The 19,875-nt window shown below is 39.7% G+C and overlaps 2 protein-coding genes across 3 annotated transcripts; both read right to left on the reverse strand.

The window, feature by feature from the left end:
* Positions 1 to 1,030: 1,030 nt before the first annotated feature.
* LOC148080588 (uncharacterized) lies at positions 1,031 to 15,611 on the reverse strand. Its single transcript, XM_087788503.1, has 2 exons — positions 15,563 to 15,611; positions 1,031 to 2,327 (listed from the first exon to the last, which is right to left on the reverse strand). The coding sequence occupies exons 1-2, from the start codon at positions 15,579 to 15,581 to the stop codon at positions 1,129 to 1,131; spliced, it is 1,218 nt and encodes a 405-aa protein (XP_087644629.1). The 5' UTR covers positions 15,582 to 15,611; the 3' UTR covers positions 1,031 to 1,128.
* On the reverse strand, positions 4,134 to 15,616 carry LOC148080589 (uncharacterized). Of its 2 annotated transcripts, XM_087788478.1 has the most exons (3): positions 15,563 to 15,616; positions 12,975 to 14,183; positions 4,134 to 4,207 (listed from the first exon to the last, which is right to left on the reverse strand). In XM_087788478.1, the coding sequence occupies exons 1-3, from the start codon at positions 15,579 to 15,581 to the stop codon at positions 4,140 to 4,142; spliced, it is 1,296 nt and encodes a 431-aa protein (XP_087644604.1). In that variant the 5' UTR covers positions 15,582 to 15,616; the 3' UTR covers positions 4,134 to 4,139. The 2 variants fall into 2 exon arrangements, with proteins under 2 accessions (XP_087644604.1, XP_087644603.1); XM_087788477.1 differs by lacking the exon at positions 4,134 to 4,207 and having other exon boundaries at positions 12,625 to 14,183.
* Positions 15,617 to 19,875: the final 4,259 nt, after the last annotated feature.

Consider the following 19,875-nt stretch of genomic DNA (forward strand, 5'->3'; position numbering starts at 1 on the left):
ACTACATTAGGTCACAAGCTGCCACAGTTTTATGGTTAAAGCTTTATATTTGGAAAAATAATCAGAAAACTTTAATTCCCAGTGTTAAACAATGTAAAATTACAAGTAAATGATAAAAAGAAAGCAAATACATTCAATTTTAATTAATATTGGTGGTCAAGATAGCATACGGGTGGAAAGAATTCTTGAACTGTGATGTTCTGGTCTGTATCAATCTCAGTCTCCTGCTGGACAGGATCAGTTGGTACAGGGGTGTTCCTGGGTGAGAGGGTCAGCTATGATCCTGCCTGCACGCCTCCATGTCCTGTTGAGGTCCAGTTCCTGCAGGGATGGAAGAGGCCAGCCAATCACCTTCTTAACAGAACGGATAATCCGCTGCAGTCTGGTCATGTCTGTATCTGCTGCAGCAGAGTACCAGGTGGTGATGGAGGACGCGATGATGGACTCCACAAGTGCAGTATTAAATCGCACCTGTATTGTCCGAGCGAGTTGGCATATCCTTAACTGAAGTGGGAAGTACAGTATATCCGCCTCAGGTCCTCCTTCAGGATCAGACCGATGTTCTTCTCCCACCTCAGATCTCCAGAGAAGGTAATACCGAGCTGACAGATAGACTCCACAATGTCAACCGTGGAGCCGTTGAGGATAAGAGGGTCGGGCGGCTGGAACTCTCCAGAAGTCTGTTTTAAACGCTGAATAATAGTACACATAAGGGCACATTTTTTTTTCATGTGTGAATTCAAATATGTTTTCTCATGTTTTTTCAAAGTATCTGCACATGAATAACATTTACCACTGCATGCAGACGGAAGGTTTTTCTCCTCTGTGAGTTCTCATGCGTTTTCTCAGATTCCCACTCTCCGTAAAGGATTTACCACTCAAAGTACAGGTAGAAGGCTTTTCTAGAGTGTGAATTCTCATGTGACTAGTCAGAGTCCCACTCTCGGTAAATGATTTGCCTCACTGGGAGCAGATAAAAGGTTTTTATCCTGTGTGAGCTCTAATGTGTGAGCTCAGAGTGTCACTCTGAGTAAAGGATTTGCCACACAACGTACAGGTTAAACGTCTTTCTTCTGTGTGAATTTTCATGTGACTAGTCAGAGTCCCACTCTCGGTAAATGATTTGCCTCACTGGGAGCAGATGAAAGGTTTTTCTCCTGTGTGAATTATCATGTGTCTGTTCAGTCCCCCACTCTCAGTAAATGATTTGCCACACTGTGAGCAGATGAAAGGTTTTTCTCCCGTGTGAGTTCTGATATGTCTCTTCAGATGTCCACTATTGGAAAAACATTTATCACAATGCGAGCAGGTAAAAAGTTTTTCTCCTGTGTGATTTCTCATGTGTGTCATCAGATTTCCACTCTGAGTAAAGGATTTACCACACAACGTACAGGTAAAGGGTTTTTCTCCTGTGTGAGTTCTGATATGTCTCTTCAGATGTCCACTATTGGAAAAACATTTACCACACTTCGAGCAGGTAAAAGGTTTTTCTCCTGTGTGAGTTCTCATATGTGATCTCAGAGTGTCACTCTGAGTAAAGCATTTGCCACACAACGTACAGGTGAAAGGCTTTTCTAGAGTATGAATTCTCATGTGAATTGTCAGATTCCTACTCTCAGTAAATGATTTGCCACACTGTGAGCAAACGAAAGGTTTTTCTCCTGTGTGAGTTCTCATGTGTGTCAACAGATTCCCACTCTGAGTAAAGGATTTACCACACAACGTACAGGTAAAAGGTTTTTCTAGCGTGTGATATCTCATGTGATCCTTCAGAATACTTCTCTTTACAAAACATTTTCCACAATGAGAACAACGAAAAGGTTCTCGACCGCAGACTTTAGTGTGTTTACTCAGTCCAGATTTAGAAGAACATTTCCTCCCACATCTAGAGCAGATCAGTGATTTGTGATCTTCATCTTTCTTCTCACTGACATGAACTTTTGGATTCTCCACAGAGTTTGAACCTGACTGAGTGTTACTGGTTTCTCTCCAGTCTTCACTGTCATCAGTGTCAGATTCAGAAGACAGCCCCCTCTGGTGGTCAGGATGGAGAGTTGTATGCAAGTAGCTGGCTGGTTCTGGTCCTCCACAGTTGTCTCCATCATCTTCTGCCTTCATTTGTGGAGTCAGGTTGTTGGTGTCATCATCATATTCATTCTTCACATCAACAGGAGTGTGGAAGAACTGGGAGTTTTTTTCTTCTTCATCTTGTATATTCTCCGCCTCTTCTTCTTTAATGAGTTCATGTTCATGTTCCTCCTTAATCAGACTGAAGCTGCACTTCTGTTCCTCAACTTCTTCTTTGATCACCAGCAGCTGCTGAACATCTGCAGCGACACAAACACACCTGAGTCACTGACCAATCAATTATGAATGAACTCTTGTTGGTGTTGTGTCAGTGGACTTGTTATACATTTGAAATACACAAGTCCATGATTATGTTTTGCAGTTATTACTCATCTCGTAATATTGTTATACAATTCCTCCACTGTTGAAATCCTCATACACATTCATTACCTCCAGACTCTCCTACTACAATATATCCAGAACTCTGCTGCTCGTCTGCTCACCCACACCCGCTTCAGAAACCACATCACTCCGTCCTCAAAGACCTACACTGGCTCCCTGTCACATACCTCATACAATACAAGGTTCTCTTCCTCACCTTCAAGTCCCTCAATAACCTGGATGTATTTTTAGTATTTCTCAGTGCTGAAAAACCTCTTTTAGCTCCTCTGGGAGAATACCCAGGCCAACTGGGAGACAGTCTCTCAGATGTATACTGGGTCTGCCCCAGGGTATCCTCCTAGTTGGTCATGCTCAGAATAACCTCCAAGAAGACATTAATGTAATGCATTACAAACAATATATAGTAATATTTAACTCGGTACAACTCTCAGAAACATGCATTAATTTAATCTTAAATTAAGTTTTCTTCATACAAATTCACCAGACGAGAGTAACGAAGTTGCACATATTTTAATGTTCTGGTGTAAACCTGGTTCTTCGGGTTTAAACTTAGATGATTTGGATCACGTGAGCAATTCAGTTATTACATTTTTTTATTCCAACTTTAATGCAAGATTAATTTATTTTATTGTATTTTATTCAACCTATTTTTCAATTAATTATACTATTTAATTAATAATAATTAATTAATTAAATATTTAATTCATTCTATTCTTCACTGTACTAAGACCCGGAGGTGACATAAATGTTTATGTTTTTTTATCTCGGGTACTTGTATCTTGTTAAATGCATGTCTCGTTTTATTTTGACGCACTAGTTCACGATACTTGTGTGTTTATTGTAAATAAATAACAACAGCCCAGAAGGAACAAATATAATCACTTCGTCTGTTCATTGAGTGTTTAAACACACACATGTATATTTGTTTATTAAGTCAATTGATGACCAAGTGATGGTTTAGAGACCAGAAGCTGAAGATCGAGCTGGAGGAATTCCTGGTCCTTTTAAGCTTAAGTATATTGAACTGATGCGTCAAAATAACACATGAATTTAATGAGATACGAGATTAAAAAATGATTCACCCATGTAACCTCCGGTGAATCATAGTATTACAAAACACAACATAACATTCCTGTGATTTCTGACAGTAAATGTAAAATAGTTTCTGATATGACAGTAAAATATGATTAATTTGTTTATGTTAAAACAGATATAATAATTTCTGACTTAAATATAATTTTGAAAAATAAGGGGTCGTAGCAAAATATCGAGAAAAAAAAACTATAAACTAGTTCCTTCTTGGAGACGTGAAAGTATTAAATTATGAACTGAACTAGTTCACTTTCTACGTAAATTAGTTATAAATAATGAATTCATTTACGTAGAAAGTGAACTTTCCCAACACTGAAGAAAAATGCCTCACAGTAGTTTTAGGATGAACAGTGGATTAAGATGCTATTTTCACTTCTTACATTTGTAAGTCTGACGTCATGATATCATGATCCACACTGCGTCATATTAATGACGTACACAACGTATGAACAATGTCATTATTCCACCTTGAATAGAAATAGAAGTGTGTACCTGGATTCATGGTCTCCATCTCCAGCAGGATTCTTGCTTCGGTGTGTTCTGGTGGAAGAAAATGGAGGAGAGTGAAGATCCTTGGTTTACCACTGAGTCACGTGGTTTTCCTCTTCTGGCGTCGTTGTTAGTCTTGAGTTTGCTCGGTTGCCATCTAGCGGATGAAATGTGAACTTCAACACAGTCAAGAGATTGTCGACAGAAATATTTTTTAATTATAAATCCATTCAAGAATAGTTCAAAATAAAATATTTTTTATTATAAATAATTTAAAGAATGTTAAGATGCTCACGTGGAAGAGCTTGCTTCTGTTTTTTGGGGTAGGAGGGGAAGTTCAACCAGGACTGTAATCATTTCTGTGTGTTTACATATCTGCATTACCTTTACATATACGACAGTTAAAAAGCAAGGTTCATTTGTTAATTCCATCCATTCATCCATCCATCCACCTAAACACAGATAAAGTTGGTTTCTTTGAACAAGTTTTTTCCACATTGCCTGACCTTAATTTATTGCTCTCATTCTGGGTGGCGCTTTAATTCCACACTGCTTTCAGATGATGACATAATTAAGTACATGGAGGATAGTATCTATATCTTTTTCGAAACAAGCTCCACCTCTGAGATATCAAACCTAATTTTATGGGACACCTTGATTAAAATCCAAAGAGGAAGTGTTAGAAATAACAAAACAATTTTAGGAGACTGACCGTCAATACGCACTTGCAAAAAACCCGGTTTTGTATGAAAAATGAGTTGAACTCCAAACTAAATGTGATCTTCTGTCAACACACGTTATTGAAAAACAACTTCTGAGAAACAAGAGCCTGCTATACATACATGGTGATAAATCAGGGGATTTATTGGCTAATCAAGCTTTAGTGCTAGACAGCTGATCACCAAAATGAAAACTTTAAATGATAAAGCCACATCAGATCACAACAAAATTAATGAAACATTCAGAGCCTTCTACAGTGAACTTTACACCTCAGAGATGGCAAATAAAAGTGCTCTTCTTGAAAACTTTTGAAGTCATTTAAATAAACCTTTTATTATTTATTACTATTATTAGTGAAAATAAAATCGACTAATCGACTATAAGAGACCCTTTTAGGAGGTGATAACAGAAGCCTTCTCACTACAATCAAAAAGTTTCCTGGACCAGACTGATTTCCTGCTGAATTTTTTTTAAAAGTTCTCCCCTTTACTGGCTCCCAAACTTAGGCCAGTGTAGTCAGATTTAATTACCATAAGGAAATTACCTAATCACTTTATGAAGCATATATCACCCTCATTGCTAAAACAATGATAAAGTTCCAGAAGAGGGTGCCTCCTACAGGCCTATATCACTTCTTTATGCTGCAGTGAAGATTCTAGCAAATGTTCTGTTCTAGCGGTTGCAAATGATATACAATAATATGTGAAGATAAGACTGGCTTTATCAAAAAACATGTTATACGTGGAACTACTTTTTTGTTGTGTTGGACTAATTTGGATTTGGCACTAATATTATTTCATGGATTCAATTACTTTATTTACACAAAAGTAAGATTTTCCCAATAAGTGATTATAGGCTGCTTGAAAACTTAACGCTTTCTTTTAAGAAGGTCTACACCACCTCAGATACCTTGGTATTACTATAAGAAAGAAACATAAACATTTACTAAAATAAAACTTTGTAAACCTACTTAAGCAGGTGAAACGGACACACTGGTCACCTCTCTCTACCACTTTGATTGGTAGAATCAACTCTATTAAGATGAACATTCTTCCAAAGTTCTTGTATCTATTTCAAAATATCACAACTTATATTTCAAGTCTTTATTTGATTCTCTGTACTCAATTATACCATCATATACTGTATATAGCAAGCCAAAAAAAACACGTTTAAATAAACTACACCTTCAAAAACCTGAGTCAGATGGAGGAATGGCTCTACCAAATTTTCATCTCTATTTCTATTGTTGGTCCGTTAACCTACGTTCCATAATACTCAAACCTTGACTATAAAGAGGAAATCTCCCTAATGGGTGAAGATAGAGTTTAACTGTGTGAAGAACCTCTCACTACCAGCTCTCTTCTCCTCATCCCTCCCTCTTCCACAAAGTAGCCTGAGTTCATCACACCATTAGAATCTGGGCCCAATGTCATAAACATTTTGGTTTGAATGATCTATCTCTGTCTGTTCCTATCCTCTCCAATCACCCTTTCCAACCATCAATAACAGATGAGGCATTCCAGGAATGCCACAGTAAGGGTTTCCTTAACTTTAGAGAAGTTTTTATAGACAACAAATGTCCATCAATTGAAAAGTTCAATCCAAAATTTCTAATTTTCCTACCGCTCCGAATAAAACCCTGATCGATGCCATTCTTGGTTTACCCCCATCAATTTTTTTTTCTACAATATACAACCAGCTGATTAAGTCCAGAAAAACACCATCACTCGAGATCAAAAATGACTGTGAAGAAGACCTGAACATGACCATCTCTGATGACAAGTGGGACTCCATCCTTGCTCATGTAAACAAAACGTCTTTGTGTCCTCGATACTGTCTTATACAGTTTAAGGTTGTACATCGTGCTTCTTCTTTCTTTACTTTGAGCTGCTCCTTCAGAGGTCACCACAGCGAATCAACCTCCTCCATCTAACCCTGTTCTCTGTGTCCCTTCTCTCACTCCAACCAACTTCAGGTCCTCTTTAACTTCATCCGTAAACCTTCTCTCATGTCTTCCTCTAGACCTCCTGCCTGGCACTTCCAACCCCAGCATCCTTTTACCAATATACTCACTAACCAAACCATCTCATTCTGGCCTCTCTGACCTCATCTCCTTATCTCTTCATCTCTGCTACCTCCAGCGCTGCTTCTTGCCTTTTTCCTCAGCGCCACTGTCTCTAGACCATAGATCATGGCTGCTTTCACCACGGTCTTGTATATATTTCCTTTCATTGTAGCTGATTCTCTTTTATCACACAATACCCCTGACACTTTTCTCCACACATTGACACCAGCTTGGACACATTTCTTCAACTCTTTTCCACGATCTCCACTGCTCTGTACTGTTGACCCTAAATACTTAAAATCCACCTTCTTCATCTCCCTGTAGCCTCATGCTTCCACTTGGGTTCCTGTCATTCACACACATGTATTCTGTCCTCCTGCGACTAACGTTCATTCTTCCCCCTCTCTAGCTTTTCCTCCTCCTGCTCTCTGCTCTCACCACAGATCACAATGTCATCTGCAAACATCATAGTCCATGGAGAATCCTGTCTAACCTCATCTGTCAGTCGGTCCATCAGCACCTCAGAGCTGAACCCTGATGTAGTCCCACCTTCAACTTCTCTGGCACACCTACTGCACACCTCACTGCTGTCTTACAGCTACATGCATGTCCTGCACCAGACTAACATGCATGTCCTGCACCAGGCTAACATACATGTCCTGCACCAGTCTAACATACATGTCCTGCACCAGTCTAACATACATGTCCTGCACCAGACTAACATACATGTCCTGCACCAGACTAACATGCATGTCCTGCACCAGACTAACATGCATGTCCTGCACCAGTCTAACATACATGTCCTGCACCAGTGTAACATACATGTCCTGCACCAGTCTAACATACATGTCCTGCACCAGACTAACATGCATGTCCTGCACCAGACTAACATACATGTCCTGCACCAGTCCAACATACATGTCCTGCACCAGACTAACATGCATGTCCTGCACCAGACTAACATGCATGTCCTGCACCAGTCTAACATACATGTCCTGCACCAGTCTAACATACATGTCCTGCACCAGTCTAACATACATGTCCTGCACCAGTCTAACATACATGTCCTGCACCAGTCTAACATGCATGTCCTGCACCAGTCTAACATACATGTCCTGCACCAGTCTAACATACATGTCCTGCACCAGACTAACATACATGTCCTGCACCAGTCTAACATACATGTCCTGCACCAGACTAACATACATGTCCTGCACCAGTCTAACATACATGTCCTGCACCAGTCTAACATACATGTCCTGCACCAGTCTAACATACATGTCCTGCACCAGTCTAACATACATGTCCTGCACCAGACTAACATACATGTCCTGCACCAGTCTAACATACATGTCCTGCACCAGACTAACATACATGTCCTGCACCAGTCTAACAAACATGTCCTGCACCAGTCTAACATACATGTCCTGCACCAGTCTAACATACATGTCCTGCACCAGTCTAACATACATGTCCTGCATCAGTCTAACATACATGTCCTGCACCAGTCTAACATACATGTCCTGCACCAGACTAACATACATGTCCTGCACCAGTCTAACATACATGTCCTGCACCAGTCTAACATGCATGTCCTGCACCAGACTAACATGCATGTCCTGCACCAGTCTAACATACATGTCCTGCACCAGTCTAACATACATGTCCTGCACCAGTCTAACATACATGTCCTGCACCAGACTAACATGCATGTCCTGCACCAGACTAACATGCATGTCCTGCACCAGACTAACATACATGTCCTGCACCAGTCTAACATACATGTCCTGCACCAGACTAACATGCATGTCCTGCACCAGTGTAACATACATGTCCTGCACCAGACTAACATACATGTCCTGCACCAGACTAACATACATGTCCTGCACCAGTCTAACATGCATGTCCTGCACCAGTCTAACATGCATGTCCTGCACCAGACTAACATGCATGTCCTGCACCAGTCTAACATACATGTCCTGCACCAGACTAACATACATGTCCTGCACCAGTCTAACATACATGTCCTGCACCAGACTAACATACATGTCCTGCACCAGTCTAACATACATGTCCTGCACCAGTCTAACATACATGTCCTGCACCAGTCTAACATACATGTCCTGCACCAGTCTAACATACATGTCCTGCACCAGTCTAACATACATGTCCTGCACCAGTCTAACATGCATGTCCTGCACCAGTCTAACATGCATGTCCTGCACCAGTCTAACATACATGTCCTGCACCAGTCTAACAAACTTGTCCTGCACCAGTCTAACATACATGTCCTGCACCAGTCTAACATACATGTCCTGCACCAGTCTAACATACATGTCCTGCATCAGTCTAACATACATGTCCTGCACCAGACTAACATACATGTCCTGCACCAGTCTAACATACATGTCCTGCACCAGTCTAACATACATGTCCTGCACCAGTCTAACATACATGTCCTGCACCAGACTAACATGCATGTCCTGCACCAGACTAACATGCATGTCCTGCACCAGTCTAACATACATGTCCTGCACCAGTGTAACATACATGTCCTGCACCAGTCTAACATACATGCCCTGCACCAGACTAACATGCATGTCCTGCACCAGACTAACATGCATGTCCTGCACCAGACTAACATACATGTCCTGCACCAGTCTAACATACATGTCCTGCACCAGACTAACATACATGTCCTGCACCAGTCTAACATACATGTCCTGCACCAGTGTAACATACATGTCCTGCACCAGTCTAACATACATGTCCTGCACCAGACTAACATGCATGTCCTGCACCAGACTAACATGCATGTCCTGCACCAGACTAACATACATGTCCTGCACCAGTCTAACATACATGTCCTGCACCAGACTAACATACATGTCCTGCACCAGTCTAACATACATGTCCTGCACCAGACTAACATACATGTCCTGCACCAGACTAACATGCATCTCCTGCACCAGTCTAACATACATGTCCTGCACCAGACTAACATGCATGTCCTGCACCAGTCTAACATACATGTCCTGCACCAGACTAACATGCATGTCCTGCACCAGTCTAACATACATGTCCTGCACCAGTCTAACATACATGTCCTGCACCAGACTAACATGCATGTCCTGCACCAGTCTAACATACATGTCCTGCACCAGTCTAACATACATGTCCTGCACCAGTCTAACATACATGTCCTGCACCAGACTAACATGCATGTCCTGCACCAGTCTAACATACATGTCCTGCACCAGTCTAACATACATGTCCTGCACCAGTCTAACATACATGTCCTGCACCAGTCTAACATACATGTCCTGCACCAGACTATCATACATGTCCTGCACCAGTCTAACTTACATGTCCTGCACCAGTCTAACATACATGTCCTGCACCAGACTAACATACATGTCCTGCACCAGTCTAACATACATGTCCTGCACCAGTCTAACATACATGTCCTGCACCAGACTAACATGCATGTCCTGCACCAGTCTAACATACATGTCCTGCACCAGTGTAACATACATGTCCTGCACCAGACTAACATGCATGTCCTGCACCAGTCTAACATACATGTCCTGCACCAGTCTAACATACATGTCCTGCACCAGACTAACATACATGTCCTGCACCAGTCTAACATACATGTCCTGCACCAGTCTAACATACATGTCCTGCACCAGTCTAACATACATGTCCTGCACCAGTCTAACATACATGTCCTGCAACAGACTAACATACTGTTTGATGATCTACTGACTCCTTCAAGAAACATCTTAAGACGTTGTTATTTGTGCTTTTCCCTGATTTTCTGGGACTCCTGTGTTTGTCTTGTGTGTCTTGGCCCTTCAAAGCATGTATTTTAGCTGTATGTTGTTTTGGATTGTCTAAGCGCTTTGTGACCCTGGTCTAGAAAGGCAATTTACAAATAACCATTACTTACTTACTTACTTACTTACTTACCCTAAAACCAGACTGAAACCCTTCAAATTGATCATAGTCATGGAGATGATCACAGAACTTAATTTCATGTGAAATGAAGAAAATAAGAATAAGAGATAGGCCTATAGTTAGTAATTACCCCTGGATCAAGAGTGGGCTTTTGAAGCAGAGGTTTAATTACTGGGACTTGAAAAGCCTGATGATCATCAACTTGATGTCAGCTACAAGTTAATAATGCCAAGTATGAAAATGCTAGGTAAGAGGAACACTTCTTTAAGTAGCCATGTTGGAATAGATCCAAGAGACATGTTGCGTATTTAGAGAAAACAATCAAAGACAGTTGTCGAGGCTTAGTGTCTGAGTCTTTAAGCTGCATCGGTTGTATCAGAAGATTCTAAGAGGTCTTGAATCTCTCCCCTTATACTAACGATTTTTTCATTAACAAAGTTAATAAAACTACTACTGAGATGTGAAGGGATGGACTGCTCAATGGACTGATGGCTCTGTGTCAGCCTGGCTACAGTGCTGAATAAGAACCTGGGGTTATTCTTATTCACTTGATGAGTAATAGCTGGCTCTGGCTTTCAGAAAAGCTGCTTTGTATATTTTAACTTATCTTGCCAGCACAGGTAGAATTCATAATTTTTTGTTGAAACATTTATTTTTTAGTTCTCAATAGTTGTTTTGTAATTGATGTTTTAACTTATGTGTTATTAAGTATATTAGGGAGCCGAACATTTGAGTTAGTTGTGCAATTAAGTTAGGTGTGTTATATAGCGAGTGTGTAATGCTGTCAACAATGTTATTAATGTCATGTGTCTATGGGTGGAGTTTTCTGACACACAGACTAGAAATTTTACTGAGAACTGAGGGAATCATTTCTTTAAATTTGGCTTTGACACTTTCAGACTGTTACTGTAACTGTCTTTTAAGAGCTTCAGCTCTGTAGTGGGTTTTGATAACTGGGTAAGTTAAGATCAAATCAAATTTTATTAATGTTGGTCAGACAAAAATTAATTCTGAGGATAAACAATTACATTTTTTGCTAGAAAAAGATCTAATATTTGGTTGAAACAATAAGTAGGTTCATTAACTTACTGAGAGAAACCAAATGACTCTAGTATAGATAGAAGATAGATTATTAAAACAAGAACAAAGTGCAATAAAAAAAAGTGCAAAGTGCAGACACGATGTAAGTCTAAAGAGAAAGAACATAGATCAAAGAAAAATAACAAAGACAAAGGATACAAGGATCAACATAGAATAGAATCATCTTTTCACTTCACTCCTGCCCCGAAATTCAGAATAATACAAATTAATAGCTCAAGGAATGAATCAGTCCCTGAGTCTATCAGTGTTGCACCTTGGTCAGTCATGTTAGTCAACCTTGAGTAGTAAATTACTTTATACTAATTTAAGCAGTAGGATGATGACATGATGACATCAGAAGCAGAGGTGATGTGTTTAGTGACAGACGTTGACAGTGAAGAACCTTTGATGTGTTAAATCAGTTTCTTCATATTCAGGTAGAAAGTCTTTATTCTCCTGCAGTGACATGTTTTGTATGATACTGACCTCTAGCGGCCAAAATAGAAACAGACGAATTCTCAAGATAAATACATACAAACCAGAAATTATTCAATTACTTTAGGGCCGTGACACACGCCGTTTGGTCTTTCTGATGCAAATATTTATTTAAAATAAATATAATAATATATAATAATATTTATATAAAATAATATTTGAAGGCTTAACCATTCACACAGTTAGGACTTTTATGTACATTTCTTACCAAATCTTAAGTGTCTTCTCAACTCAACTTTATTTATAGAGCACTTTAAAATAAAAGCGGTTGACACAAAGTGCTGTACAAGACCATAATTATATCAGCTAAATTAAGAACAATTGAAAACACCAAGATAATACAATACAAGCAAATAAATAAGTAAAAGGCACTTAGAACAGATACCGAGTCCCATACCGTTTTAAAAGCCAGGGAATAAAAGTGGGTTTTGAGACTTGTTAGAAGAGCAGGTAAAAGGTTTTTCTCCTGTGTGAGTTCTCATATGTGACTTCAGATGCGCACTCTGACTAAAAGATGTACCACAAAGACAGCAGGTAAAAGGTTTTTCGCCTGTGTGAGTTCTCATGTGTGTTGTAAGATGATCACCCCGAATAAAAGACATACCACACTGCGAGCAGACGAAAGGCTTTTCTCCAGTGTGAATTCTCATGTGTTTCCTCAAACAATCTCCATATGCATAACATTTACCACACTGCAAGCAGACGAAAGGCTTTTCTCCAGTGTGAGTTCTCATGTGTTTTCTCAAACATTCTCCACGTGCATAACATTTACCACACTGAGAGCAGATGAAAGGTTTTGCTCCAGTGTGAGTTATCATGTGTGCCCTAAGATGATCACCTCGAATAAAACAATTACCACACTGGGAGCAGACGAAAGGTTTTTCTCCAGTGTGAGTTCTCATGTGTTTTCTCAAACAATCTACACGTGCATAACATTTAACACACTGTGAACACGAGAAAGGTTTTTCTCCAGTGTGAGTTCTCATGTGTTTCTTTAAACTCCCTGTCCGAGTAAAAGCTTTACCACACTGCGAGCAGATGAAAGGTTTTTCTCCAGTGTGAGTTCTCATGTGTGTCTTCAAAGTCCCGCCCTCAGTAAAGGATTTACCACACTGAGAGCAGGTATAAGGTTTTTCTCCAGTATGAGTTCTCATGTGATCCTTCAGATTCCTTTTACATGCAAAACATTTTCCACAAAGTGAACAACTAAAAGGTTCTCGACAGCAGACTTTTTTGTGCTGAGCAAATCCAGATTTTGAAGAACATTTCTTCCCACATCCAGAGCAGATAAGAGATTTGTGATCATCATCATCTTTCTTCTCACTGACATGAACTTTTGGATTCTCCACAGAGTTTGAACCTGACTGAGTGTTACTGGTTTCTCTCCAGTCTTCACTGTCATCAGTGTCAGATTCAGAACACAGCCCCCTCTGGTGGTCAGGATGGAGAGGTGTATGCAAGTAGCTGGCTGGTTCTGGTCCTCCACAGTTGTCTCCATCATCTTCTGCCTTCATTTGTGGAGTCAGGTTGTTGGTGTCATCATCATATTCATTCTTCACATCAACAGGAGTGTGGAAGAACTGGGAGGGATTTTTTTCTTTCCCTTGTATTTTCAGACTGTAGCTGCACTTCTGTTCCTCAACCTCTTCTTTAATAGAATTATTTTCTTGTTCCTCCTTAATCAGACTGTAGCTGCACTTCTGTTCCTCAACCTCTTCTTTAATAGAATTATTTTCTTGTTCCTCCTTAATCAGACTGAAGCTGCACTTCTGTTCCTCAACTTCTTCTTTGATCACCTGCAGCTGCTGAACATCTGCAGGGACACAAACACACCTGAGTCACTTACCAATCAAACCATTTATGAGCTCTTGTTGGTGTTGTATCAGTGGATATGTTATATAAATGTTATATATTTAAAATTCTAAAGTCAATGATTACTCAACTCAACATTATAGGGATAGACTGATTATCGGCGCCGATATTCAGCCTTTTTGATAATCCGAGTGGAGAAGTGGATGTAAAGTTAAGGTAGTCCAGCCAATGGCAGCAGACGGTCTCTGATTGACTGTCTTCGTGGCAGACATCTAACTTGCATTTATGTTGAGCGTGCGAGACTCGTGTTGTGAGCAGACAAATGTTGAGTGCGCAGCAGTGAAGTTGAGCGTGTATAGCTAGAGCGTGCGCGTATGACTGGTTGAGCGCGCAGAAGAGTGATTTAGCGCAAAAAAAATGTTTTGAGTGTACAACAACCAAGACACACTCCGTGGCAGTAATCTCACTCCATAAAAAAGTAGCTAGATGACACCACACGCACATTTACATATGATGAAGTAATTACGTATAATGCCTACTGGTCCTGTCTGTTGCAGTGAGGGGGAGCTTATTTTTAACAATATATACAAATGGTTGATAGAAAAATATTTACCAAATAATCACAAACTCTCTAAACGGACAAATATATTTGAAGTAAAAACAGTAAAGGCCCGGAATTTTGCCTGCGCAGCCGCACGAGAGGGGAGAAGGCTGAAGAGGAGCCATGGATTGTTGTGACTCTGAGCCGCATGTGAATTACAATATAATATATTTCTGGCCTTTCCCCTGATAATCTGAAAAAGTCGCTAAATTTGTGATTAGTCACTTTTTAGAAATAAAGTTTCAAATATTCAAATATTCTTAAAGCCATTCAACTCAATAAAGTGCAGTCTAAGTCTAAGTCTAAGACTAAAAAAGATAAGTGTTGGCGTTTGTATTACTCAAAAAATGGATGCAAATATATTAACTTTTACTGCAAATAAATATCGGCTACAAATATCGGTTATCGGGCTCCTTGACTACTTATAATCGGTATCAGCCCTGAAAAAAACATATCGGTCAATCTCTAATTGAAACACCAAAACCTTATTTGTGAAAGTAAAAGGAAAGTTATATAAAAGTAGTTTAACACTTAACAATTTCAGGACGGTAATATTGTCGGACATTTATGATACTTTACTACTTATACTATACTACAAAGATCAAGAGGGACTTTTACCAGTTTTTAGTTTATTTTAACTTTAAATGTATTATTTCACACACCTTTTTCCACGACCTCTTCCGCCATGATATCATGATCCACACTGCGTCATATTAATGACGTACACAACGTATGAACAACGTCATTATTCCACCTTGAATAGAAATATAAGTGTGTACCTGGATTTATGGTCTCCATCTCCAGCAGGATTCTCCTCCGTTTGGAGCTGCTTCGGTGTGTTCTGGTGGAAGAAAATGGAGGAGAGTGAAGATCCTTTGTTTACCACTGAGTCACGTGGTTTTCTTATTCTGACTTCGTTGTTAGTCTTGAGTTAGAACTGTCGCCAACTAGCGGCTGAAATGTGTACTTTAACTCACAGTATTTAGACTATCGAAGAAATATTTTGAATTATAAATCCATTAAAGAATAGTTCGAAATAAATTAAATATAAGTAAAAAAAAAACGAAAATATGAGTTTTTAAAAGGATATTAATGTGTGAATCCCGGACTAAAATGTTCACAGGAGCAGGAACCCTCTGTAACAAATGGTTTAAGCAGTAGGATGATGACATGATGACATCAGAAGCAGAGGTGATGAGTTTAGTGACAGACGTTGACAGTAAAGAACCTTTGATGTGTTCAATCAGTTTCTTCAGATTCAGGTAGAAAGTCTTTATTCTCCTGCAGTGACGTTTTGTATGATACTGACCTCTAGCGGCCAAAATAGAAACAGACGAATTCTCAAGATAAATACATATCATATATTTTGTTTGTTAGTGAGTTGTTTGTTACTGCTAAACAGACTCACCTCTCAGACTTATCATGTTGAGAAGTTTACATCCGAGACACAAACATGATCAAACAGTAAGTTTGTAGTTAAACGGGTGAATATTAAATTAATAATGAACTTATACCCTGGTCTCGAAAAGCGCTATATAAATAAATATTACTTACTTATAAATATGTTTTTCGTTTACCAATCTGATTTTTATTAGGACCACATGATCGTTTTATACCACATGTGTCTATCAGCTAATTTAATGCAAAATAAAAATGTTGCAGGGATTATAAGTTTGTTTGCTATTGTCTGATCACCTTGAGTCTTCTCTACGAGAGTCACAGACGTGCTTGTGAAACAACATCACGTCAGTATCAAACTGAAGCTGCAGGTTCAAATGAAAGTTCATTGTCTCTCCAGCACGTCCTGCTTCTGCCCCGTGGTCTCCTACCGGTGGGACTTCCCCTGAACACCTCACCAGTGGTTCGTCCTGGAGGCATCCTGATCAGATCTTCACCTCAACTGACTCCTCTCAACATGGAGGAGCAGCGGTTCTACTCCAAGCCTCTCCACTATGACCATGATTCTCACCCTATCTCCAGGACAGAGTCCAACCACCCTATGGAAAAAACTCACTAAGGTCGCTTGTACCCACGATCTTGTTCTTTCTGTCACTACCCACTGTTTGTGACCATCTTGAGGTTTTATATAATTGACATATTTAAATGAAGGCAGGGAAAGGGATTAATAATCGATGCTGAATTCCAGATTTATTTGGATGTACAAAGGAAACATGCTTTGATTTGCTCGTGTTGTGGAATGATGGGCACCAAGAGGTGAAAAGGCCACAGAATCAACTGGACGAGTTGGTTCTTTATTTAAGAAATCAAAAGTCTCAAATCGATGAGATCATTAATTTGTTCAATTCAATTTTATATAAAGCGTCTCATCATAACAGTTTTATCTCAAGAGACTTCACAGTTTAAGTAAGACTATATTGATGAAAAGAAAAACAGATCCAGCAACTCAACAATGAGTGAATCACAGCGTGACAGTGGAGAGAAAAACTTTAAGAAGGCTTGGAGCAGAACCAGACTCAGTGTTGACGGCCTCCTGCTGCATCCGGCTTGGAGGGTACACAGATGGATGGAAAAAGAGTGAGGGAGGATACAGTGAGAGAAAATAGGATAGTAAACAGTAGGACAGCAGAGTCCACGGAGGGGTCATGGAGAGAAATCTTGATCTGTTGACATGGTTGTGGAGAAGATCCACCAGAAGGTCAAAGTAGGCAGTCCGTGAGATTTGTTTTATGTGTGAGTTAAAGTCCTGATCAAAGCAAACCCCAAGATTCTTTGCAGTGGTGCAGCAGCAGGAGTCCATTTTGAAATGATCATTAGTTAACGATTGTCTGAGATGTTGTGGACCAACTAGTAGAACCTTTGTCTGAGTTCAGTAAAAGGAAGTTTTGATCATCCAGGAATTTATATCTGTGATACCTATTGCGCCTGATGATAAAGTTCAAAGGTTGAGTCCTTGGATGACTAAGGCCAGTCTGTCAACCAAAGCCTGAGATACCTGGGTGTTGTAAGACATGTCTCTCAACTGAGAAAAAACTCTAAATTTAGGAAAATGGTTTCACAACACAATCTGGATTTTATAATCCACGTGTTTGTGTTTTGGTGTCCAAACAAGAATGAGCCTGCAGTTCATACAAAACTCTGCAGTGAGAATTCTGAGCTGCTCTAGTAGAAGAACTCACGTTTCCTTGATCGATTAAAAACTGCATTGGCTGCCAGTTTCTTTCAGCATCCATTTTAAAATTTGGTTCTTACTTTTAGATCTTTTTAATTGTTAATGTGCTTTGTCTCCCTGGTCTGAGATAGGCGCAAGTTACTATTACTTACTTACTTAATTACTTACATACGCTGGCCAGGGAGTATCAAGCAAGTGTGACCAGCCTCACATACATTGGAGAGACTGTCTCCGAGTTGGTCTTGGAATTTTTTTCGACATGCACAATAACTGTAGAGTAATCACTGACTTGTGTATTTCAAATGTATAACACGTCCACTGATACAACACCAACAAGAGTTCTGGAACAGTTTGATTGGTCAGTGACTCGGGTGTGTTTGTGTCCCTGCGAATGTTCAACAGCTGCTGGTGATCAAAGTAGAAGTTGAGAAACATGAGTGCTTCTATAGTCTAATATTATAAGACAAAAACCAAGCAGAGCATGTCGAGGGTCACTCCGGATGCCTACTTAAGAGCCTAACACTACATTACACCATGAGTGGCAGAGAAGTGAGGTGTCCCAGTTGATACAAACGAAATGTTTGATTTATTGTGATTTATTTACATATTAGAAATAGAAGGATTTATCTAAATATTGTTGTTAAGTTTATAACAGTTGTAATGTATTTTTGTGCTGACAGTACAGACTTGTTTCTAGGTGCGTGAAAACATAGAGAGCAAAAATGCTTCATATGTGAAACATATAAACTCGCCTGACACACTCTCTCCTACATATAATCCACTGGGTGAGAAAATAGCCCAAATGTTTATTTTGTTTCTCTTTTTTTGTAATCAGTCATTTTACAGAACCCTGATGTCAGAAAACAAAACAAAAAAAGAGGGGAAATTTGATTATTTAAGTTATATGAGTGTGAAAGAAATATTGCTTTATTACAATATTAATGTGTTTTAAACTGCTTACTACTTTATCACAATATTAATGTGTTTGTTTTGCCACAATGCAAATGCGTTTCGAAACCGCTGATTGCTTAAGCACAATGTGTATGTGTTTGAAACTCCTCACAAGATGTACCCATCAGGGGTCAGGAAGGGCAAGTGAAAAACAGGGGACGAGTCGGGAGGGGGAAGGTGAGAAAGAGCAGATGACTATGGTATGCACCCTAACCTTGAGTGTTATCTGTAAGACTGTTTTGAACTGCTGATGCCGATGCTGTGATGTAACCTGCACAATCAATCTTACTATGGACAAACTGAATAAAGGAGGGGGGACAAAGAGCTTTCGTTGGCCGTCTGTGAGATCTGACATCCGTGTTGGTTCTGCTGTCCCTTCCGGAGTGACAACAAATCTCTTACTGGTGTGAGTCTGAATCTTTGGCTATTGAACTGAATTTGTCTGTGAAAACGTTTGCAAACAGTTTTTTCTGACAATGAGTTAGTAGGATGGGGGTTATTTATAAAGCTAGAGTATTTTTCCAAGTCACACTCAGATTTGTCACACTGGTTGAGGAATCTGTAAGAGTCACATTCATAGGCAGCTGCAAGTCCCAGCCAGGAAAGCCCTTTATGTTAGTGGCGGTATAGTCTCTCTTTTCCAATGAGTTTCCTTCCCAGTATAAAAGGAGTTTGCACCTGGTCTGCCTGTAGAGCTCGAAGAGCCGCTGGTAGACGTGGATAAATATAAAATAACAAATGTTTATCAGCTTTAACTATTAATTGAACTAATGACAATTTGATAACCAACCTTTCTGAGCGACAAGGCAGGGCCACGACATATGTACCAGTGAACCAGCACCACAGCTGGGACTGTCTCATTTTAAATAACACCGTTCTCAAGCTTTCTAGATACTTTCTAAAGGTTATTCTGCCACATATATTTTAATATTTATTCAATTTACAGTATCCCATTCTAACTCGGTCCTTTGGGCACCACGTTCGAACCCTGATGACGAGTGCCGAACACTT

The sequence above is a fragment of the Callionymus lyra genome, chromosome 4 (assembly GCF_982586985.1).
Source record: "Callionymus lyra chromosome 4, fCalLyr1.hap1.1, whole genome shotgun sequence".
Taxonomy (NCBI): domain Eukaryota; kingdom Metazoa; phylum Chordata; class Actinopteri; order Syngnathiformes; family Callionymidae; genus Callionymus; species Callionymus lyra.